General features: G+C 41.6%; 1 protein-coding gene across 16 annotated transcripts in view; it reads left to right on the forward strand.

Annotated features, from left to right (window-relative positions):
- The window catches only part of BIN1 (bridging integrator 1), a 116,277-nt gene that overhangs the window by 86,012 nt on the left and 5,561 nt on the right, over window positions 1-24,704 (forward strand). For 4 of the 16 annotated variants that reach the window (XM_081007180.1, XM_081007171.1, XM_081007185.1 and 1 more), the window contains 8 exons: window positions 5,057-5,185; window positions 9,516-9,626; window positions 10,947-10,970; window positions 14,023-14,142; window positions 17,452-17,571; window positions 22,213-22,314; window positions 23,324-23,434; window positions 24,147-24,248. In XM_081007180.1, coding sequence (XP_080863306.1) covers window positions 5,057-5,185; window positions 9,516-9,626; window positions 10,947-10,970; window positions 14,023-14,142; window positions 17,452-17,571; window positions 22,213-22,314; window positions 23,324-23,434; window positions 24,147-24,248 — 819 coding nt within the window. Of the gene's footprint in view, window positions 1-5,056; window positions 5,186-6,451; window positions 6,533-9,515; window positions 9,627-10,946; window positions 10,971-14,022; window positions 14,143-17,451; window positions 17,572-22,212; window positions 22,315-23,323; window positions 23,435-24,146; window positions 24,249-24,704 lie in introns of all 16 variants that reach the window. The other 12 variants (XM_081007186.1, XM_081007183.1, XM_081007173.1 and 9 more) reach the window with 9 other exon arrangements.

The following is a 24,704-nucleotide window of genomic DNA, read 5'->3' on the forward strand; positions in this document are numbered from 1 at the left end:
TTGGGGGGCAGGCACAGCCGAATCCATACCCCTCCAGCAACCAATTCCAGACCAATGCCTAACCGCAAACCTTACAAGTTGTGACGATTTGCTACGTGGTAGGCGAAAACCAAGTGGCACACACTAATCAGCCAAATGGCAAAATTCCTATCGGGCCCCTGCCCCAAAGCAGACGACCCCATGACAGGCAATAGCAAGGTCAAGCAAACAGCCTAACATTAGGGAAGGGAGGGTGGGTGGGTGATCCGAAGCACGCAGCGAAAGAGGACGTCCATTGCTGCGTGCCTTGTATTTAACAAATAGGGCTGTCAATCACTAAATGGCAACATCTAAATTTCCCCAGTAACAGCCCGCCCCTGCTTACGAGTTGGCCAAACCATCTGCCCAGAAACAGCAAGGTGTCTTGGAATCCCCAACTGCAACACGTGCTGTCCGTGATGGAGAACATGCTTTGCCCATGCAACTGCTGAGGATTATATGAATTGCTGAACAGCAAAGATGGCAGTTCTCTCCTAGCAAAAAAGTTACAGCAGGAAAATGTCAAATGTCAAAATATTTATATTATGTTCCAAACATTAACTTTTTACTATTGCTGGAGTTTTTTTGATTTTTATCAGATCTACATACACTGTGAGTGGCTTTTATTTGGCCTTTTCTGTGCCCATTCCCCCCCGCCCCGAGAACGGTAGGTTTGTCCTAGCAGTTAAAGCACCAAACACTATTTTGAGAATATTGTGCTTGTTAGAATGTTAACCCATGGGTGCTGAATTCTGGCTGTGGTATATCAAATGTAGGGCATGTTTCATAATATTTACTGTAACTGTAGATTTATATAAGGGCTGCTTGTGAGAAGGAATTACAGTATAACCCTCTACATACTTTCACTGTATTCAGCGGGGCTTGGTCCCAGGTAAGTGTGTCTTGGATGGTAACCTTAGTGTCCAAACAGAACCTAGCAGAACCATTGAAAGTGTTCTTTCTATATAGCAGTATTTTTAAATACCCACATCCTGTCTTTTGAATAGGGCCCTAAATAATATGCCCAAAAGAAGAGGTGGAAATTCTAATTGGAAATATCGTATGTTCTGAGAGTAACCTCTATCTCATCTCGGATATGTTAGGTCCAAGAAGGAGGTGGTTTGGAAAACAGTTAAAACTTGGATATATGGAAACTTGAGGTTTCAGTGTAGGTGTTCTGCTATGAAAAGGAATTTACAGATGGCCTCTTGAGGTGCTCCCCGATGTACATCCTGCTCCAAACAGCTGATAGGTGGGATTTTAGGTTTTTTTAAAAAGGGTTAAGCAAGTAAAGCCTCAACTTTTACATCAGGGAGATGAATTGCACTTGCAGCACCTTCTTTCTATGAGTGATTTCCATATCCAGTTAGGTATATGGATGTGAACCTCTGCTGGTATATGTATGTGATCCTAGGCATTTTGGGGGCAAGGAATTGAAGCACTGCTGACCCACAATCTATATGTTTGGGATACCAGTTGTTTCTAATTCAGACAAGAAATTCTAAGCCCCCCTCCCTGCCCCCCTCACAGGGTGTGCCTCTCCTTTCAGGTACCTCTTCCTGGGCTTTTCACTAACCCAGTCCTAACTCCTGACTCACTATGACACACCGACAACCACTGCGACTTGCTCTTTTTCTCTAGCTGATATGGGGTTGGGCCTCTCAGGAAAGGCAGCCCTTCTTCCTCATTGCTGCTAGTTGTTGTTTCTTTGGAGCAAACCACAGCCTCACCCTCTCAGTGCCACCTGCGTGGCTGAAAACGACTTACAACAACAAACAACACATGCATTAAAACCAGCCAAGACATAGTAAAATCTAAAACTCATTCATATTTTAAAAAGGAGGGTCAAAAACATTCCATCCCACAAAGGGTTAAAATATTGCCTTCAGGTTTTTTTTGGGGGGGGGGAAGCCGCTTCTCTTTATCCCCGCCACCCCTAAAAAAGAAATACAAAAGAAACATGGTTTACTATAGTATCTAGAGCTGACTTTCTCAGCCTTGGGTCCCCAGATGTTCTTGAACTACAGTGTGCATCATCTCTGACCACTGGCCTTGCTGGCTAGGGATGATGGGAGTTGTAGTCCCTGGGGAGCCAAAGTTGAGAAAGACTGATCTAGGGAACTTGCCAAGGTAGTGCATTTACAGAAAATACACATGGTGAATGCTGCCATCAGCTGGTGGTTCTTTTTCAGTGCATAGTTCAGCTAATCATTGCAGGTTGGTTGTTTCATTTATTATGCTCACACATCAGAGACAGATCCTAATGGGCATAAAACAGTATTTTTAAACCAGCAGATGGGCACATTAATTTTCCTAGAATATTTTTTAAAATGAAATATAGCATGCAGTAGTTAAGGCATTTCAGCAGGAAATCTATAATTCACTAAGAAGCATTCCTGACAAACCCTCTTCCACAGTTCAGTGGTTTATACTTGCAGATAAATGACTAAGTTGGGTGTGTTGAGGAAGAAGTGAAACCTGGAACTTTAATGTGAGTTTTTGAAAGAAGATTTGACAATGTTGACACACTGGAGTTTAGCTAAGCACTAATCAGCTCAGCAATGAGTTGCTCTTAACCCCACCTCCTCATGCAAACAGCACCAAATATTTTTAAAATGCAGTCAGCTTCCTGTTCTATACCTACAAGTGCTTTTGTGCATTATTGTGTAATGAGAGATACAATATTTTTCTCCTAAAATCAGCATATTTGTCTGTTACTAGCTCTCTCGCCTGCCCATGAAATCTTGAGTTGTGCAGGTGGAAATAAGTTTATATAGAAAGTTATAGGAAGGATCCACCATTAAAACATAAAGCAACATTAGATTTTTTTAAAAGGCACATAAAAGTAGACGGTGCATGCGATTAAATGAAAAATACAACCTATTGCCTAACAAAATCAAGTTAAAGTGCAAGCCAAAGTACAGACCTCAGGGTATAAGCTATGTCCAGATGGTGTGCGCAGAATGTAGGGGAAGGTGGGAAATCCACTTCCGTAAAGGGAAACTTCTTGAACTCTAAAGGAACGAGTTGACAGCACTATCTCAAAGTTAGATAATCTGCCTGTCACTGCAATAGTGGATGAATAAGAATTGATCACTTGCATGCTGAAGGTGTGTTCTTGTTTCTTGTTGGAAATCTAGAATGACTTCACTGGACACAGTGCAAAAATATTTTCTTAAGTTCTCCAAATGAATGTAGCAGCATTTGAAGAGGGCATGTGAGGAAACTTAAGCCTATTGGTCTTCTTCTAGATGACATGCCCCCTTCTCCAGAACTGTGGAAGACACGTTGCTCTGCTGCATCCAAAAGACTGCCATATTGAGAGGACATGGTTTCCATTTGATTTTTAGATCCCAGTTGGTGCTGATAAAGTGCTTGTTAGGTAGTGTGGAGGAAGGCATAACACTACTTTCCAGAGTTTTAAAAACCATGAGTAGGGTGTGCGAGAGGGAAGATTGCAGTGCAGATAAACACCCATGTTGCCTCATGAAATCAGGCAGTGGTCTTTCCCAAGAGTGCTGGGCCCTGGGCATGCCAGTTCTTTTTATACTGAAAGCCAAAATGTAGGTTGTGTCTGTTGTTGTTAATAATGGATGTGTCCATTATTAAAAACCCACTCCAGGTTTTCTCCCAAGTCCCCAACCCCCAATTTCAGAAGCCTAATTTAGATTCCCTTCCACCAGTTATATTTAGTGTTGCTATTGTTAAAGCAATTAGGAGTATTGCATTAGTCTTGCCATTCTGCTGCCATTTGCCTGGAGATCTTCTAGTTGATCTGAAATTACCTTCTGCATGCGCTGGAATTTCTGCAGCATTTGATTATCAGCCAGTTGATAAACATATGTATGAAATGGCAGCACCATCTTGTGCATTAAATGTAGGTCTGCAGTTAAAAGAGTTACAACCAGAGATAAGCCACTGTGTTACAAGAAGCACTAAAAAGCAAAGTGTGTGAATCACGTGACTCTGTTATTTTTGGCACTTTTGTGACATGTGAAACTAGCCAGATTGACTGTTGAAGACCTCAGTATGTAGCTTAGCTTGCTCATGCTAAATTGTCTTCAACACTTCAGAAAACTAGATCTTTTCTGCTAGGCAGGGGCAGCATGACAAGAGTTTCGCACAATATTTTGACTGGGACATTTTTTGAATGGTCAAGTAGCACAACACAATTGAAAACCAACCTACTGCTCTGATATTGCACCTAGAAATGAGACGTATTCCAGCTAATTTAGGTTTCTTAGTATGTTTGGTTGAAAGCCTGACACCAAGTAAACATCTGAGAAAGGAGATGGAAGAGAAGAAAATCTTGACGTAACCAATCCAGATGGTACAACCCCCAAGTGTGGCATATGATGTTAAAGAAAAATAAAAGCCGCAATGTAACTTGTAGGAGAATATGGATTCCCAGACCAGCATAATTTTTATTCTTGTGACATTTGTGGTTATTTCACAGGAATGCTGTGACTCCAAAAAGAATTGGACCCTGATTTCTTTTGGTTTGTATCTCAGCCATATTTAGGATGCAGAAATGTCTTTGTGACGCTGAACCAAGGTCACTTATAAAGAATGGGTTTAATATATCGGGAAGCCTGTTTTTAGGAATCAGTAAAGCTGGCTTGGGTATCTTCTTTCTCTGTAGGCAGACAGGTACTGCTGCCACGAGTAATGCTGCTGTCTCTCCTGGCTCCTCAGCACTTTTTTTTTTGTAGTATGTAAACTCCCTCCTTGTCCTCCAGAAGGTTGCACAGACTCTAATTATGTATGCATGACCTATCTTATGCATATTAATTGTGTTACGCTTCTCCTCTGCAGAAGGGAGACCTGCCCACGACTGAAGTGTAACTAATGATGCGAACCCTTCTTTTGGAAGTGTGTGATTGTTTCTCCGTCCTCCCATGTGTGGACAACCCTCCTAGACCTCTTTCCCCTCTAGCTCTGTGTGTGTTTTGTATTTAGTTTTTGCTAACCTGGTTCCTGTCTCTGGTTTTTTGGGTGTTGCTGTCTGTGCCGTCGCCATGTGTTCGCTTGCATGCAGTTGCGGAAAGGTCCTCCCGTGCCGCCACCTCCAAAACTCACTCCGTCCAAGGAGATGAAGCAGGAGAACATCATCAACCTGTTTGATGACAATTTTGTCCCAGAGATCAGTGTGACAACCCCCTCACAGGTTAGCTTCTCCTTCTTCCCTGCCCTCCCTTGTCCCTTCCTCTATCCGCTTCACCTTCACCTAATATTTTTTTTTGGTCCTTTCCTTATTAGAGGTGTCAGGCCATGAAAACTGCTCAGTGCATGAATGTATGGGGGGGCCAATGTGATTTGAAATGGGCAAAAGGGCCAGTGAGTTTTCCCACCATATCTTATCGGCTCAGAAACTGTGTCTGAGGTAAATGGAGGCAGAATACGTGGAGAGGTTCCATCATTTTCCAATGTCTTTCATCAAGGCCATGGAGATCAAACCTATTTCTCCCCAGCTAAATAGGAGAGTGAGGCAGGAAGGCATTATTGTTTCAGGACATTGGGTACCCACCCACCCACCCACTCATGTGAAGTGGTCCCAGTTCTGCAGCCAAGTGGAGGAAATGTGGTTTGGATCAAGGGCATCCATCCCCATCCTTTAGAACAAAATTTCCTCCTGAGGCCCACATTCCTTTCTGGGGAGCTTTTTGGGGGGCCTGGGCAAAAGTGGGTGGAGAACAGAATCTAGGGTAAAGTTTAGAAGCTCTGCCCACATTATTTTTCTTAGAGTGAGGAGGAATTGGATGGGGTCTGGATGGGGCCCCCTTGATAATTGGGTACTAGCATGGTCACCCTGGCTCATACCTTACTTCCCCTCACATGGCTGGGGCATTAAGAATTGTGAGATTCTTAAATATATGAATGTGGACTGTGCCTCACAGTGGTAACTTGAAATACCTGTGTGGTTTTAGCTGCCTCCAAGAAAAAAGTGCTTTTTTTCCTTATTGATAAGAATTTGAGAGACAAATGGGTTTTGTGTTAGTGACTTTGGATGCTTTCATGCATCAACCCTAGACAGGTCATTCTTGGCCCTGGGCCTGCACTTAATATTTTTTAAAGTCACTAGCATCTGCCACCTCTTCAGAGTCTCATGGCCTCTCAAGCTACTATTGTAAAGCTTGAGAAACTGATTGAAAACAAAATATTCTGTTGTAGCTAATTGCCTGAGGTAGTGACTAGGCAAATGGATGATATCCACCACATTGTCCCTTCCCAGGGATGATTTAATTCTAGCCCTTGTGAGGGAAGAAGGAAAAAACCAGCCTGATCAGTTTTCTGGCCACAATCTTACAACTTGCATCATCATCATCATCATCAACAACAACATTGTGATGTATAATTTTTTTCCATTATTCATAAAAAAATGACACCTCTAGCAGTTCTGTTTCCTGATTCCGCTCTTCCTTCCCTACCTCAGCGCGGTGGCCTGCGGCTTTTACCTCTTCCTCCTGTTCGACGGCCGAAACATTGCGTGAGGGGCCTGGAGTTGGGAGAAAAGGCAAGTGTAGGCCACAAGTTACAAGGGTTGTGGGATTACCTCACAGTTGTGGGGATACAGGTCATAGTTCTACAACAGATTAGGATTCCTTATTGAGGGTGGGGAGCAAAGGAAGATATTAAGCTGCCACTTAGCTAGCTTTAAACCTGATTTTTTTTAAAATAAATAAATAAATAAAAAGTAGGTCTTTGTCATTGCCAGAAACATTTATTGGAATGTTCTGAAACAAATTAACACAGAAATGAGCACCAAGTGTGGATTTCTGTCTGGCCATTTAGTAGCAACCATACATATATGGGCCAGTTCAAGTAGAACAGGGTGTGGAGCTCTTTGGAAGTGATGGGAGTTGGAGTCCAAAAACATCTGAAGGGCTTCTGGTTCCTCACCCCTGCAAGGGTGGAAACAAAAAGCAACAGATTGCAACATCTCTCTCCATCAGGACTTGATTTTAGAAGGTAAGGGGAATGTTTATGTGTGGAAATCTCTTGAGAGATGACCAAAGGGAAGGTTCAGAAGTAAAGGAACTACAAGGGAAAAAAGAGGACCCTGTAGGGGAAAAAAAAGGCTTGTAGTACAAAATAAAAGAGGTTGTTGGGAGTAGTGTGTGGGAGTAGTGATTTGTTTACATTTGAGAGAGAGAAATAAATGAGCCTGTCTAGGAGATCTTAGACTAAGGGACTTTTGGAAGAATGCCTGTGGAAAAACACCTGTAGAAAAATGTTATGTGAAAATGCAAAATCAATGATGAGCACAAGGTAGAATTAGTCTCACCCTGAGGTACTGCGAGATTATTGTTTCATGTGGCAGATTCTGAACAGCATTAGAGGCTATCCAAATTGTTCTTAATTTAGTATAATTTTAATGAGGTGGGAGAATGGAATTTGAAGCAGAAAATTCTTAAATGCGCTGCTAGCCATGCAAAAAGGATTTCACCACCTGTTAGTGGCACTTTTCTTTCTTTCTCAAAATCCTGATATGTAGGCGGTGTGGTTTTAAAGAGGTTAATTGTTAGTAACATGCAATTGGCCGAATTTATAGCTTCAGTGAAACGTACCAACAAGCATTGCCTTTTCTTTTTGATTTTTCTTCCTAAAGATGAGAGCTCAGAGATAACAGTGGATACCATGGGGAGCTAGGAAGGAGAGCAGAGGCTTTGCATTAATGGGGAAGCAGAGACTAAAAGTGAGAAGAGTTGCACTTTGTAGAGTCTTTTGGTCAAGGGAACCAAGGAGCTGCCTTCAGTGTAGGAATTCTGTCTGTATATGCCCCGTTCATTTTGTTATCTGAGAAAGCCGTGGGCCACTGAGCAACCTCCCATCCTTGTCCACACCTATCTTTTCCTTGTAGCATGCCTCAACAACTCTTACACCATGTTTTATATCATACGTTTCTGTGTAAAAACACTTGCCTAAACAGAGCATTCAGCTTGGGACGCATCCAGCATGGAGGACACCTGGCATGTACAGGTTTCAAATGGATGGGTTTGAGTCCTAGAACAGAAACCATAGGGAAAAACCTATGATCAATGTATTTCATGTACCATATGTGATTTTTTTCTGTGTGTGTTGGGCTAATTATTTGGGAGGAGAGGGAGGGCAAGCTAACAAGAAAGAGGAACCCTCGGCACATGGTGCAGGTAACTCTGGGGTGACAGGTAAGCTTCTAGCATGGCTATACCCTTTTGACCTGAATTGGTTTTTAGTCAGGCACAGAAAATGAATACCTAGAAGGTCTTGCTTCAGTGGTAACCTACATAAGAAATACTTAGGTGATCTGCTGTGAGTATTGTGTAACCTTTTAAAATCTAAATTTATTGGAGTTGAGATTATGAGACAGAAAACCGCCTTCATTGAAAGCTTGTTCTGATATTGGTAGGAACTAGTGAATGACACAAAAAAGTTAAAGTTGAAATATAAATTGCTGCTGCTTGGAAACTGTGTGGAAAAGAATGTGCTAGAAGTTTCTCTCTTGAAAGTATGTGGATATATCAAACTGATAAAGGGTTTTGCTTTGAAACAGCAGCAATATAGTTTTCCTCAGTTGGTGCATTTACGTTAGTTTTCACCAGATATCCTAATAATTCAGAAATGTTTACTGCTGTGCCTTGGTTTGGTTTAGAAAGGTTACATTGCATTACTTTGCCTTAGGACCAGAAGAACTATCAGAGAAGTTGCTGAAATATTTGGACAGAGCTCCTTTCAGAAACAGCAAGCTGGGAAAAAAGGGGTGCCTTGTAAATCATCTTTTTAGGAATATGGACATTAGTCAAAATTTGAATGCTGCCACTGATGTTCTAATTTGCAACCCCAATAGAATTGCTTCTAGTTAATAAGATAACCTCCTGACTAAAAAGGGACCTTTTGGCTAGATATATAACTTGAAATGTATATAATAGAGAACTGGAATAATTTATTAATATTGGAAATAACGTCCGAATATGGAAAGCATTAGAATATGGGCAGGGGAAACAGATTGCAAAAGCTAAGATCTTAAACAAGGAATCTACTGTGTTTCTGACTATGATGATACAGATTTGCTGCTGTGAGGATCATAGAGAGGCTTCCACTGAAAATGCTGTGCACATCATACATAGTTTCATTCTTTTAAGAAGTGCCTAAAGCAGTGGCCTAGCTGTGCTGAAAGTTGCATGTGGAAGTATCTTGGGTAGGATTTAGGGACCCTGTTTGGAAAGATCACAAGTGATAGTGACCTCAAGAAGACCCCTGATAAATATGATGGATGGTAACATGAAAACTGCTCAGGCTCTGTAGAATACTGATGCTTTGTTTTCACGGCTGCGTTTCTGCAAAAGTGTTGAGCGTACTGTGGCCACTGGGCACATGTGAGCAGTCATTGCTTGTACCATAGAGTTGTATGCATCTTTTTTTGCACCTTCAGCTCCTGGGTAACACCTTCTGCATACCAGCCTGCATCCTATACCTGACTAACACGCAATACTGCTTTTCTTCCTTAATGCTGCAAGTTTGATGCCCCTGGGCCCTTCCAGGAGGGAGCCAGCCTGTTGGATTTTGATTTTGATCCCATTAAACCTGATAACAGCCCTGTAGGGAAGTCGCCTACGCCTGCTGCCCAGGTTGGTTTACTGCTGCCATTCCTTCATGAAATGTTAGACAATATAGACCTCATCAGTCATGATGGGGATGGGTGTGTATGTATGTATTCATAGCAACAGAAGTACATGTGGAGACTTACAAAATGTATCTACAGAGTCTCACATGACTCTTCCTGATGATTTGCATTAATAACAGTAGCTTATGCTTTTTTTAGGTGTTTCATGTACACTAACTTGATAATTCTTAGAATAATCTTGTAGAGCAGACCAGTGTTGTTTATACTACACTGCTGATCAGGGAGCTGAGACTTGGAGAGATTGACTTGCCTAAGACCATCTAGGAGTCCATGACTGAGTTGAGATTTGAACCACAGATTTCCTGCAATCAGTTATGAGTCAACCTTGGTAGGCTTCTCGTTGCCTTGTTGCCATTATTATTATTATTTCAACTGGGAAAGTAATCTGTGGATTCTGTACACATAATACATAATATCCAGTAGGTAACTGCATTCTGCAGCTGAGTTTCTCCTTCAGGTACCTAGCGTATCAGAAGTCTTCTCCACAGTAACTTGCCACAGAGCTTTCAGTGTGGCTTCTCCTCTTCTACTTTCTAAAAAAACAACTGAATACATTTTTTGTTTTGATGAATTTTTCCAGCTGGATGTAAAAAGGTCTCCTTTCATATTGTTTTTAAACCAATCTGCACCTGGATTTTTGTAGTGTTCTAAAAACTAATTTTTAGCTGTTTTACGGTATATTTGTAAATTGCCTCGAGATGCATGCAAAAGGCAATTAATTAATTTAATCAATGGCTCTCCTACAGCGCATTATCTGCTGAGCCTGTTTAGCTTCACAGGAATCCACCCTCATCTGGCAGATGCAGAAATTGTGACGTAGTGAGATGAAAATTGGCCATCTCGTGCAGTGTAAATTAGTAGCAGCTAGATTAAAGAACATGAGGGATGAAATGGATAATTCAAAATATCACACAATAAGCTTGCATTAATGTCAATGAATGGCATATTATTAAATGTGGTATCCAGTGCTGGACCTGAGCGGGAGGCAGTTTATGGTGTGTTACTCTCCTCTTCGAATCCCTTCCAGAGCAGGGATTTTTGTGTGTTTCAGCATGTGTGTATGTTACTGATAGTGTAGGAGGCTCCTACAGGGAGAGCGAGGGTCATTGAAAATTGCCTCCCTCTCTCTTCCACTGATGGATATCTTTGTTGGAGGAATCCTCTGGGTGGTACAAGGAGACTTTGTATGTTTGCACTTTCTGTGTTGGCTGAATTAATGATGTCTCAATGTGTTTTTATTCCTGTTGCTCTTTGCTATGCTTAGTCTTTGCCTTGGGATTTATGGGAGGTAAGATTTCTATTAATATAGCTTTCAGTGCAATAAATTCTACCATGTGGTGCTTGGCATGTGTGAGTACTTCCTTCTGTCACTATCATGCAAAGATGATTATTCTTGTCTTGACCTTCCGTTCTCATCCTCTTCAGTGCTATGAACTAAAGTGGTGTGGTACAGTTGCAACCTCTTCTGCCCTTTGTCTGTCACGCTGAGAAGAAGTCTTCATCCCCTGTGCTTTGATATTGCCTATTATTAATGGCATTGACTGAAGCACAAACCTTCTTGCTGCAATAATTGTAGACCTTGCTGCTACTTTTTACCTTGTCAAAAAACAAACAAACCCCTGCATGCCATTTCCTACCTCTCGATTGTGTAGTATGTATACTTCTCAACTACCACCAAACAATTCCTTATTCTATACATATATTTAGTATAATGCTGTGCTTGCTGATTTGCTGCCGTGGTTCACTAATAACAGAGATTGGAGATCTCTCCAGTACTGCTGGAGAAACGAACCTTTCCTCCTTTCTTATTATGCTGCCAGATATTACGCTGTAATAAATCAGTTTAAAAAGCCAATGGCTTGTAGTTTCCAGACTTTCTTCATAACATTTTGGGCATGTTGAGATATATAGCTTTGCTTGAGTCCACCTGCTAGCAAGTAACCTTTATTCTTTGCTTTTGTGCATTTCCTGTTGTCTTTATTAATTCTATATCTTCACAGGAGGATACTTCTTATGTTCTAAGTTAAAATTTAAGTTTACTCATTTGGCTTACGTTATCTGCCATCAGATGTCTTTTGAGGTGTGATTGGCCTTTAAACAGAATTGGCCTACACTGGTTTCCCATTGTAAATTCATCAAATTGTCTCAAGAAGTTGACTCCCTTGTCTTTCCTGACCCAAGAACCTTCACTATTACTTCTTCCTAAGCATTTTCTCTGCTGTTTTCCCTCCTCCCTTTCCTCCTCATATAAAGGTTTAGTGAATAGATTGTGTCCTCAGGATAGGTAGCCATTAGATTTAGATCAACCACCCCAGAAAAATGGTGCGCTGGGGAAACAAGCACCATATTTCTTCAAACAAATGTGTATGAATCCCCCCGCCTTCCATTATTTTCCTTGCTATTTTTCCTCATTGAAAATATATATTATCACACAGCAGGGTTTAACTGCACCAAAACATATAGCAGTCCAGTGAGTAAAGAATTGCTAGCTCAACCACCAAATTATCTGATTTAAATCTAAACATCATTGAGTACTGCATTACCAAAACTTCAGTGTAGGGAAGTGCAAGTTGACTCATTTCATTCTGTATAAAAGCAACACAGAGAAGCTAGATAGCCCCCCAAATAAAGAAGTATGACAAGTCTCACCTTAGTTAAAATTTCTCAACAGAAGTTCTGGCTACTGATTCAGTAGCTTGCCACCCTAGTTAAAAAGCTTACTAAGCCTGACAGAAGGCATTGTTGTTCAAAATGTATTGTCAATAAAGCCAACTATTAAAGGCAGGAAGTGAGAAAAAGAATTGTAAGCTACTTGTGTGGGGTACTGTGGCCTGGCACCTTTCTGTGCAGTTGAGAGGAGCCCGATCAGATGAGAGATTGCAGTGGACTACCCATGTAGCTGTGCCTCAGCAACTGTGGTTGTTGAATGGAAAGCCAGTATGCTGTGGCCTCTCTTACACAGTCATAGTGTATGTACAACTACTCCAGAAAAATGGTGCAATGTGGAAACAAGCACCATACAGTGGTGCCCCGCAAGACGAATGCCTCGCAAGACGGAAAACCCGCTAGACGAAAGGGTTTTCCGTTTTGGAGGTGCTTCGCAAAACAAATTTCCTATGTGCTTGCTTCGCAAGACGAAAATGTCTTGCGAGTTCCTGCGGGGTTTTTTTCCTCCCCCCCCTTTTTCCCAAGCCGCTAAACCGCTTATCAGCTGATCGTTAAGCCGCTTAACAGCTGATCGCTAAGGCGCTTATCAGCTGATCCGCTAAGCCCGCTAAGCCGCTAATACTGTAGCGCTAATCCGCTAAACCGCTAATGGGCTTGCTTCGCAAGACGAAAAAACCCGCAAGATGAAGAGACTCGCGGAACGGATTCTTTTCGTCTTGCGAGGCACCACTGTATTTCTTCAAACAAATGTGATCTATATTTTCCCAGCTTTAGTTGTGATATAGGATGTTAAATACCTACCCTAAAGTAGATAGAGACTATGAACCACCAATGTTTTGCTTCTCTCTGAACTGCAACCTTTAACCTAAGATATCTTCTGCTGCTATTTGCTCTGCTTGCTTTTGTAATATCCTTATGTCATGCTGACGGCGTGCTTCTATAGTTATTGCTGAAACCATTATTGGCTGAACAATTCATTAATTTCCGATTCAGAATATAGATGTTTTTAAGTGGAACAGTTCTCCATGAAAGGTCATTTAATCCATGCTGATATTATCACTGTATGTAGTTTGCTTCTTGTCAGGAACTACCTTTAAGTCTATTTAGCAGTGTTTCGTTGCTAGTTAAGCATTTACCTAAAAGCAAATACATTTAGTGGTCGTTCCTTCTTTAAAACCCTGCTCCCACCCTCTGCCAGCAATGGCTATTCTTTAATATATATTTTTAAGGACATAATCACCTCCCCCCCAGGTTCCATCCAAAATTATGGCACATTTGACTCTTACCTGTTCAACAGTTCTATTTACCCTGGGATTACCGTATTTTTTGCTCTCTAAGACGCACCCGACCACAAGACGCACCTAGTTTTTGGAGGAGGAAAACAAGGGAAAAAAAATTCTGTGCAGTGAAAGCAGCAATCCCTCTTGCTGTTCTTGCTTCTGTGATAGCTGCGCAGCCTGCATTCACTCCGTACGACGCACACACATTTCCCCTTACTTTTTAGGAGGGAAAAAGTGAGTCTTATAGAGCAAAAAATACGGTATTTCATTGTCTACTCTGTCTTACTTCTCACTGCACTCTTCTCATTTTTGTAACTTCATGTAACCATGCCTACTGCTATCTCCTCCCATCTCTGTTTCTCTCTCCTACCTCCTTCAAATTCTGTCCATCAGCCGGAAAAGACTCCATCTAGCAGCGTTCAATCTATGGATCAGTTTCCGGCCGATAATCCTAGCAATAGTGCGTTCGAGGTGGACTGGCCTGACCAGCCCACTGAGACTAAGATCAGCCAAGTAAGTGAAAGTATTTGAAGTGATCATACATTTGAAATTGTCTTGTTCTGGCTGGTGTGCTCTAGCACAAGCCTGATTCAGTTGTTATTCTTTGGAATGCATTATGCTGGGGCAAATTTATGACCTTTTGCACCCAGCACTCTTCAAAAGGAATTAGAATTTACCCATTCCCTAAGCACAATAGTAAAGCACATCTCCTTAACCGTTTATCTGAACTGGGGGGAAACTGGTGTGGTCTAGTGAGTAAAAGTAATAGCTTGGCACGGAAATTCTAGAATTATTTTATCATTTGTTTTAGGGATTGGTGAGCAGCCGTGTACCCATAATAGAGATGCATTGCATCCCTTGAAGCTGAATGTTCAGAAAACATTGGAGGAGGGTTCTCTGAGTGTTCAACTTAATATTTGAAGGGTTCGATGCCAGCCCACCTCTGCCTGTTTCCCTCTCTCCCAAGGAAAAGGACTAACTGTGGGGAAGTCAGAATGGGTATCAGGTGGTGGGAGAGTGATGTAGAGAAACACTCTTTTATTTTCTTTTGGAATATTTACTGCTAAACTGCCTAATAAAAATGCTTCCAGTTTCTTTACAAATGTATGTTTTAGCATTTTTTTTAGTTCCTCGTAAATCATGTCCCAATTTTTTTTAATTTGGGGACAAGTCTGCCACTTGTGGAAAAAGGTTCCTATGGTTTGTTTACACCTCCAACACTTGTTACTATTGTTTTTATTAATTTTAGCTAATTTGGATGGGGTCAGGTACCATCTGTAGGTCATTTTCATAAACTTTTCTTTAATCAGATAGCACACTATAAATTTTAAATCTTTTTCCCCCATAATTCTTCCCATTTTTCCATTTCAATTGGGTAGCCGAAATGAGCTCACTTCACCATCACTTCCTTTACTTTTTCATCTTTCAAATAATAATAATCTATATGTTTTTGATAATGTCTTCCTATTATTTAATATTAATTCTTTTTCTAGGTCTTACATCTTTATATCAAATCCATTTGTTTTTTAATGTAATTTAAAGATTTCATTTAGGTGGTAATATTGTAGCCAGTTCATCCCTGTCTGTTTAAGTTCTTCATACCCTTTAAGTTTTAATTGGTTATTTTCTTCTTCTAATATTTCTTTATAGGTGAGCCAATTAATTTCCATGTTTTTCTTTTTCACTGCTATTGCCTCTACTGGAGACAACCATCAAGGTTTTTTTTTGGGTTCCAATAGTTTATTTCTCCCCCATACTGTGAAAAGTGATCTCCTTCTTATATGGTTAAGGAATCCTCTGTGCATTTTAACTTTGTCATATCCGAGATAACCATGCCAGTCGAACCTATTGTCCCGGCCTTCAATGTCTAATATATTGGCATTTTTTAGTAGTATCCATTCTTTGAGCCATACTAAACATGCAGCCTCGTAATATAATTTAAAGCCTGGCAGCACGAACCCTCCTCTGTCTTTTACTTCCATTAACAGTTTAAACTTAATCCTTGGCTTTTTGCCCTGCCATATAAATCTAGCCAGGTCTAGGGGCAACTTTGCCTTCTGTTGCACCCCTTTCTCTTTCGTCTTGCTGCGCGTCTGTCTCAAGATGGCAGGAGCACAAACTACAACCTGACACTGAGCGTGCTAGTCTGGAAGTCTTTCTAGCAGTGTTTTGTTGCTAGTTAAGCATTTGCCTTCGTTAAATATTCTCAAAGCCATTGAGAGAGGGTATTCTGTAGATCCAGCTCTATGTTTTGTACAACAGCAAAACAAGCTACCCTGGATGGGGTTGCGTAACCCACCCACAGCAAAAGACAATTCAATGAGACCTCGATGAGCATTGTGTTGAGGGTGTGTATAGGGAATGAATATTCAAATGCACACCTGCACCAGTTGTTCACACAGAAGTTTACTCTACAAGTTGATTTCCCATGCTATTTCCTCCTGAAGAGAGTCAGGGGTTGTGGATTGTGATACATATTGTGACATCAAAGACCCATATACTGGTGGGATGGGAAAGCCATTTTAGAATCAAACAGCCTGATATAAATGTAACTGATGCAGATATGGGCTGCCATAACTCAGAGAATCTGCTTTGCATGCAGAAGGTCTCAGTTTTCAATTCCCAGCATCTCCAGCTAGAGCAGGAAGAGACTGCTGTCTGAAACCCAGTCAGGGTAGACAATGGTGAGCTAGATGGCTTTCTATATTCTGATATTTTCCCCAGAAGGTGTTTGATCCAAAGACACAAAGAAGAGATAGGGGTTTTAATCTTTATAATACGACTTTTGCAACAAAATAAGCTATACAGTTGAGAGTCCAAATAAAAGGACATGAATATTTTATGACATAAAATAAATTACCCCAAATGTTATAAAATAAGATAAACCAAAATATCAGATAAGCTTGTTAAGTCCATACTCAAATTCACCTCACAGTTTCAGGCTTTAATTTAGCTCACTATAGATCATATATCTATATCTATATACAGTATCTACATATCTGTCTGTATATATTTATATATACTGGTAGATATATATAGATATAGATATACATATTCTGTGACTGGAAAACCACAGCTTAAAAACAAATACATTTAGTGGTCTTTCCTTCTTTAAACCCTTGCTCCCACCCTCTGCCAGCAATGGTTATTCCTTTTATATATATTTTTAAAGGACATAATCACTTCCTTCTGTGTTATGGAATTAAATCTACTGAGAGGCTAAATTCAGTGACAAAATTCAAAATGTGGCCCCATTCCCATCTTCTGCAGCAGAGAAGGTGTCACTGAGACAGCTCAGCACTGCCTTTATGGATTTGGCAGTGCATAGAAGCAGTGAGGGAGAAAGCAAGAGGTACTTAATGATGTAGGAGGGATTTTTAGAAATATCCAGGGATGCCTTGACAAGGCTAAACCAGGACAGCATCCTCTGGAGAACGGTGCTGCCTGATGCTTGACACTGGCAGTCTTCCAGGGCAGTTCTACTTGCACTGCCTGTATCCATGGAAGCTCCATCTGCACCCTAACAATCCACTTCATCTCAAGGTGAACTACCCTGGTCAATAAATGGAGGCACTTTTGTCAGACCATTGGCTGCAGGGGTAATGTTGACCCCACTTTCCCCCCAGGATCCATCCAAAATTATGGCGCATTTGACTCTTACCTGTTCAGCAGTTCTATTTACCCTGGGATTATTTCATTGTCTACTCTGTCTTACTTCTCACTGCACTCTTCTCATTTTTGTATCTTCATGTAACCATGCCTACGACTATCTCCTCCCATCTCTGTTTCTCTCTCCTCCCTCCTTCAAATTCCACCCATCAGCCGGAAAAGACTCCATCTAGCAGCGGTCAATCTATGGATCAGTTTCCGGCCGATAATCCTAGCAATAGTGCGTTCGAGGTGGACTGGCCTGACCAGCCCACTGAGACTAAGATCAGCCAAGTAAGTGAAAGTATTTGAAGTGATCATACATTTGAAATTGTCTTGTTCTGGCTGGTGTGCTCTAGCACAAGCCTGACTCAGTTGTTATTCTTTGGAATGCATTAGGCTGGGGCAAATTTATGACCTCTTGCACCTAGCACTCTTCCAAAGGAATTAGAATTTACCCATTCCCTAGGCACGATAGTAAAGCAGGGTATAAATAATAAATTATTATTATTATTATTATTAATGAGAAGGGGCAGGCAGGCAGAGACTACAACCTCCCCTCCATCCAAACAAACAAAGGCTTACCCACCTACCACTCTGATAATTGTCTTTTCTTTGTGTTTTCCATGTAAGGAAGTTTTTTTAATATTTGATGCTTTGATGTGTTTTAATAGTCTGTTGGGAGCTGCCTAGTCAGATGGGCAGCATATAAATAATAGAATTATTATTAAGTTCATCAATTCCTAATTTGTTCAAGAGAGATTTTGCTGTTAGAAGTGTCAAATAAAGCAAGGGTTGCTATGTTCTGCTGCATGTGGGATGGGAGTGAGGGGGAGAATTTTACCTAGGCATTGTTTATCCCGCATTGCTGAGTTTCCCTGTTGTCAGAATGCATACTGGTTCCTTGTGTGTGGCTTTGTTTCAGTGGAGTGTGGCCCACAATTATTTATACCAAGTGTGGAATATGTGTGTATTCTTTGGTATGATTCTCCTGAAATCATTGGAATAAGCTGGTGTGCTTTTAGTGAGATTTCGTTTTCTGCACACTGACAATAATGTTTTTGCAAAATTGGAGCATTTATCACTTAGCAAGTTTCATTCCTACCCTACAAGAAAAAAGACTGCATTTTCTGGGGCTTGGTAGTCTAGAAAAAAGAAAATTAATGGGGAACATTTTGCAAGGTGTGGAGAAGCAGGATAGAGAGTACTGTGTGTCTCTCTCCCTCATCATACTTGGGATCACTTGACAATGTTGATGGGCAGAAGCCTTGAGACAGGTGCAGAATTATTAATACAAATTATTATTATTAAATACTTATTCATACAATACACCATTAATTTGAGAAACCAATCAAGACTAGTCCTTGATTGTTATATGAAACCTCCAGGTTTAGAGATAGGATATCTCTGAATATTAGCTACTGGGGAGCAGCACTGGGAGGGGGCTAGGACCTGAATATACCGGTAGGTTTCCCATATTGGCTAATGGGAAACAGGATACCTGACACGATGGACTACTGGTCAGATCCAGTAAGGAAGCTAAACAGAAATAGTTGCAGTTTCAATGTAAAATAATAGTGATTCCTAAAAGGGGTTTTTGAATTCCCTTTTAATAGACTCTCTCAGTCTTGTGCATCAGAGCATATCTATCCTGCATCATGTTGCCTTTATGTAGCATGTGGCTTTGTAAGAGCACTTACACAGTGCCTGTATCTTCTTTGCTCCTATATAGTTCAATATATAGCCAGTTCAGTTAGCTTTGTGCCACTTCCATTGTAGTGTTTCAACAAGAAGACTCTATAATGACTTCTCTGAAGAGGCCTATTAGGAATAGTGCCATCTTGGACAATGGCTTGTCAAGTTGTTTAGTGCAGAGATCCGTACTGGAAACCTTTTGAGAGCAACACTTGGATGTGATTTTACTTATCCTATATTGGCAATATGTAAGTTTCAATCAATGGTGGCAAGTGGCATATGCTCTTAAAGCCCTTGTAGACTAAAAGGAAATGTGACGTGTGTTCATTCATACACTGGGAGGTAGAATGGGCAGCTTTAATGATGTGCATAATATTCCTTTCTACATTACCTACCCACCTGTGCCACTGCCGTTTCCCTCATACTCCACTATGTAGATAAATAATATACATTTGGGTCAGCTTGAAAATGACAAGCCCAGAAGAAAGCCTTATCTATTTCATTAATGGGTAGTGGTATTATTATTATTATTATTATTATTATTATTATTATTATTATTCTGCTAAAAAAGAATAATCATTATTGTTTATACCCCCATCGATTTGCATATTTTATTCTTCTGAAGAAAAGAAATGTTGGTAGCATCAACAAAGATTTCCCTGATCTTATCAGTTTCCCCAGAGATGTGGGGAAGGAAGCAGCCATGGTGTGGCTGCCCAAAGTCATGGGAAAAAAGGAGGAAGGAAAAAATGTACTTCAGTTGCAAAGCTTCTGTTCATAGATGAAAGGGGGGGGGGGGAAGGCAGGAAGACAGAAATATGATCTGTATATCCACCATCCTTCAAGGCAATCGTTTTTTGAAACTTCATGTAAATGCATTGAAAACTGCACTTCTATCTTTAACAAATGAATGCAAATGGTAGGAGAGAAGCCAAAAATCACTTTAAATAGCATTTTGGAACTGTTCACCTCAGTAGGTGAACCTTTCAGCATGTCAGGTCCTCTGTTTCATAGGCTCCATTATCAATCTTTTTTTGGTTTTAATCTCTGATAAATGTTTCTTAGCTTGCATTCACACGGCAGTTTATTTTGTTTTCCTGACATTTCCCTAACATAAATTTCTGCCTTATATTCCAGCTTTCACACAACGATAAAGACACTTCCAGAAACAGAGCGGAATGTAGCTTGAGTTTAGTGCTCATTTCTGCGTTATTTGCAAATGGATTTTTTTTCTTCTAGAAATGAGTGCTAAACTTGTGTTATAGTCTGCTTTATTTCTGGAAACGGTTTTTATGTCACCTGAAAGTTAAAATATATGGCAGAAATCAACTAGGAAACACAGGGAAAATATAATAAACTGCTGTGTGAATGCAGCCTTACTGTAAGATTGAGATGCATGCAATCCTATTGATTAACTGCTGAGAGGTAGGAAATTGGATGGGTTCTTACTAGTCTCTTCTTCAGTGGCCAGGTGGTGGCAGTCTTTGATAGCATTGATTCTCACTATATGCTGCTAACTCTGCACAGCCTTATGTGGTATAACTGATCGGCAGGGTGTATGCCATCTTCATATCTGATCTGATGGTCTATTATTTTAACTGCTGCTGACTTAGAACGGTGAACTTGGTGACCAGTTGACCCTGGTCCAAAAGGCAGCTTCTGTTGTTCTGTTGTCATAAGGGTCTGCTGTTATTAGGAAGCGCACTGCCAGATTTCATCAGACTTTCCTTTCCAAGTCCTGCAAGCAGGAATTTTCTCAGCCACATTCAAACGTTTTACTCAAGGTGAAGTGCGTCAGTTTTTGAAGCTATGCAACTGTATGAAGAGATACAGCAGTTTTTCGCAGCCATAAAAGAAATGGTAGAAACTATGCAATCATGCAGAAGATAGAACCTTTTGGGCACACTGTTGGCTTATTTGGCAAAAGACAGGGTCAGCACTGGAAAACTTGAGAACATGAGGTTGTTTTCAAATGTGAGGTTTTAAATAGCTCTTGCTTCAAGCTGATTTGTAATGCAAATGCGAAACCTTTATTAGCTGGATCATTTTCATAACCCAAGCTGCGCTTCGAAACCCCCAAACATACCCCCCCCCAAATGAAGATACACAGGATTTTAGTTTAAGTTAGTGGCAAAATTTAGGCCACAACTTTATTAAATACAGAATGTGAGTGGTATTGGCTTAGGCATTGGATTCACCCGACTATATCAGACTCCCATCTGCTTCGCAGGGAATCTGATAAAAGGGTGAAACACCGCCAGAGGGAGCCCTGCCAGTGAGGACCGACTTGAGCTCCCCCGGTGTCTCTGTGGGGTCCTGGTATGGCCCTAGCTCCTACCACGGGGTTTCGAACAAGACCCAGGCCAACCACTGATTCCTTTAATGGGATACCCTTAACCTTGGAGGGGCAGGTGATGGCCACCCCCCTCCCCACATATCACTGATCCAATGCCTAACTGCCAGACTTTACAAAGTTGTGACAATTGCTACGTGGTAGGCAAAAACCAAATGGCCATGCCAAATGGAAAAATTCCTACCAGGCCCCTGTTGCAAAACAGGTGACCAACGAAGTCCACAGCAAGGCCAAGTGCACCAAGATAAAGGGCGGGCGGGTGGGCGTTCCTCTGCGTGAAGGCAATGAGGACCAGCAAACAACACGCAGGGCATAAATAAAGTTTTACAGCCACCCCCTAAGCCACGCCATTGGCTTTAGGGTCCAGGAAACATGCAAAACGACCAACCAGCGTGGAGCAGGGCATAGCCCTGCCAACCCCAGCAGATGGGAGATGCTTGGAGGCCCGATCGCAATGCGTACCCTCCATGAAGAGGATCCGATTTAACGCAAATAGTGCAGGAAACCCCTCAAAGGTGCGCCTCCTTTAAACTTGACTCATGAAAAATATCTGAGATGGGTGAGACTGACCCACATAGTGCAACCACAAAGACTTAATAAGCAGCCAACTCAATGAGCTCCAGGCTACATTCCAGCCCAGGGTCATTTACTCTTCCTCAAAGTGGTGCAGATTGGATCTGTGCCAACACATGGACTTGGGATACCCAACTGGTGCCGATACCTGACTGTTTTAAGAGTGTGGGTGCTGCAGTCCAGCTAAGGACTCAGACTCCACTCAGCACTGAGCTGCAGATGCTCATAATTCTGGCAAGGCCTAAAGATGTGGCAGGTCATGCTCTCCTGGGCATGCTGGGGTTCCAGGAGTTTAACTGGCTTTTGTGTTGCAGCCCACAGAAGCCGCTCCTGCTGGTGCTGAGGCAGCTGGCAAAGAAGCAGCAGCAGCTGGAGCTGAAGCAGCTAAAACCGAAACTGACTCAGGATCTGCCTCAGTAAGACCATAGGCAAGGGAGAGGGGTGGTGGCGGTGGGATCTCTTTCTCCCATGTTGCTGGCACACAATATATAATCACTGTTTCACTTAACTCAGTCAGATGGGAGCCCGTCAAAGCGACACTGTTGTAGCTTCTGTTCTTCAAGTAGTACAGAATCCTTGATGGAGGGGCCCAATTTGCTGGGTTGTGACTGTTGAACAAAGCCCTTTAATTATCTGCAGGTGGTCTTCCAGAAGAAAAATGTCCCCTTTGATGCAAACAGCTAAGCATGTAGCAGCAGCAGTTGCAAGTGGTCTGAGTCAGAAAGAATATCTCCACTGTTCTCCCCAGTCCCAGTTAATCACCACCCTGGCTCTTTCATGTCATCCAACAGCCTTTGTTGCTCTGACAGATCCCTCCAGGCAAACCATGAAGGCTAAAAGCACAGAACCCTTTCTCATTTCCCCTCCCTAAGTTTTGATTCCACTTTCTCACCATGTCTGCCTCTGCTAAGAAATTTGGCCAGAGGCATCAAATTTGTTGCTCTTACAAGGTCACTGAGTTGTTAGTTCTTGTGCATGAAAATGATGCTGAGGACGTAGAGGTCAGAGGCCACCAAGAAGAAGACAGGTAGCAATTTCAGATCAAGGAAAGGAAAAAAAAAAATTTAGAAGAACTTCTGCCTCTTACTATGAACCTATATCTCCTCTCACCCTTGTGACAGACACCTGCTGTGTGTTCCATAATCTTTATACCACCCTGATTTTCCCTCTAATATTTGCCACTGTCTGTGATTCCCTTTTTAAAATTCCCATCTTGTCATGAGTCATTCTCTTCACCTTAATGGCTACTCTGGGCCATAAATTGTAACATCCATGTGGTGGAGGAAAAACACACAATACATTGGCGTTGAATTTCTGAATAATGGGGTGAACCAGTTTAGTGCAGTGGGGTCTCATTTTGCCAAGTGTCTTGTTTCAAGTGTTCCTTGTTGTGTTTTCTTTGCCTCCCTTCACTGCTATGCTTAGAGCTCTCTGCCTGCTGTAGTTGTGGAGACCTTCCCAGCCACAGTCAATGGAACAGTTGAAAGTGGAGCCGCTTCTGAAAGGGCTGACATGCCACCAGGTTTCCTGTTTAAGGTGAGTGTGAGGAAGAACATTTACCTCAGCCGGGCACACATTCCACACCAATGTCCATTAAAATGAATTTGTGTTTCCTTGTCAGTTAAGTGAAGAGTAAGGGCAAGCCAAAGGGAAGAGACAGGATCAAGCATCATTTAGTGCATCGAGAAACCTTGTGCATGCTGCTACTCATAGTATGGGTGGCTTCCGACAAGTTAGGATCTGTTGTTTATGTTAGCCAAAAACATAGCCTTCATAGTAGCATAGAGGACTGTCACAAAAGATACATGAGCTGGACCATTTCTGTCCCCTTATAATTCAAAGTAATTCAAAGTACTGTCCCAGGCATCTCTTTTTCTAACTTATTTGGTGAAATAACCAAAAGAAAACAACCAGTTGTGTCTCCCCTCCTTTTACACCCTTCGGAGAAAATCATCCTACCATAGAGCTTCTCTGGTTCAAATTTATTTTATTTTTATTTATTAAATGTCTATAATGTCATTCGTTTAAGGATCACAGTGGGGCTTACAATATAAAAACACAGAAATACATAACATATTAGCAAACAAAACAATAACTTTGCAGGACAAGAGGAGGTGGGATAGCGGATAGATAATCATGTTCTCACTTGTCAGTTTGGGTAAAAGTGGGCAGGAGTTGTATGCATCACCCCTTCTTCATGAAATGGACCAAGCTCTCTCCCTTCACTGGAGTCATTATTTCTTTGCAGGCACAAGCCATGCATGACTATGCAGCCACTGACAGTGATGAGCTACAACTGAAGGCTGGAGATGTTGTCCTGGTGATTCCATTTGACAACCCAGAGGAGCAGGTAAGGAGAGCATGTGGGATTTATCATCATCTTTTTTTGCTTCACACACCAGTGTCATATAGTATGTAGAACACTGGATCTGAACCAGAAAGACATTGTTTGAAAACCCCATTCTCCTGTGTGTGTCACCTTCAAGCAGCCAGCAGATAAATGGAGATGATGTCTTGCAAAACCAGAATCTCTGAAGTAACTGTCTGCTTGATTCTTTGAAATGATTAGTATAGAGCAGGGGTGGCCAACCTGCCACCCACAAACCAGCTGAAGCCTACAAAGCTGTCTGAAAGGCCCTGCTAGCTCCTTACAAAGGCACCTCTTCTTTACTTTTCAAACCTCTCCTCTGATTGGCTCCAATCAGCACAAAAGATGAGAAGACTTCTCAGTGGCTAAATCATGTTGTGATTGGGTGGCTTCTGGGTGCTGGAGAGTGGGACCTGCAGCACAAATAGTAGTGGGTCC

Source organism: Podarcis pityusensis, assembly GCF_964106645.2.
Source record: "Podarcis pityusensis genome assembly, chromosome: 1".
Taxonomy (NCBI): Eukaryota; Metazoa; Chordata; class Lepidosauria; order Squamata; family Lacertidae; genus Podarcis; species Podarcis pityusensis.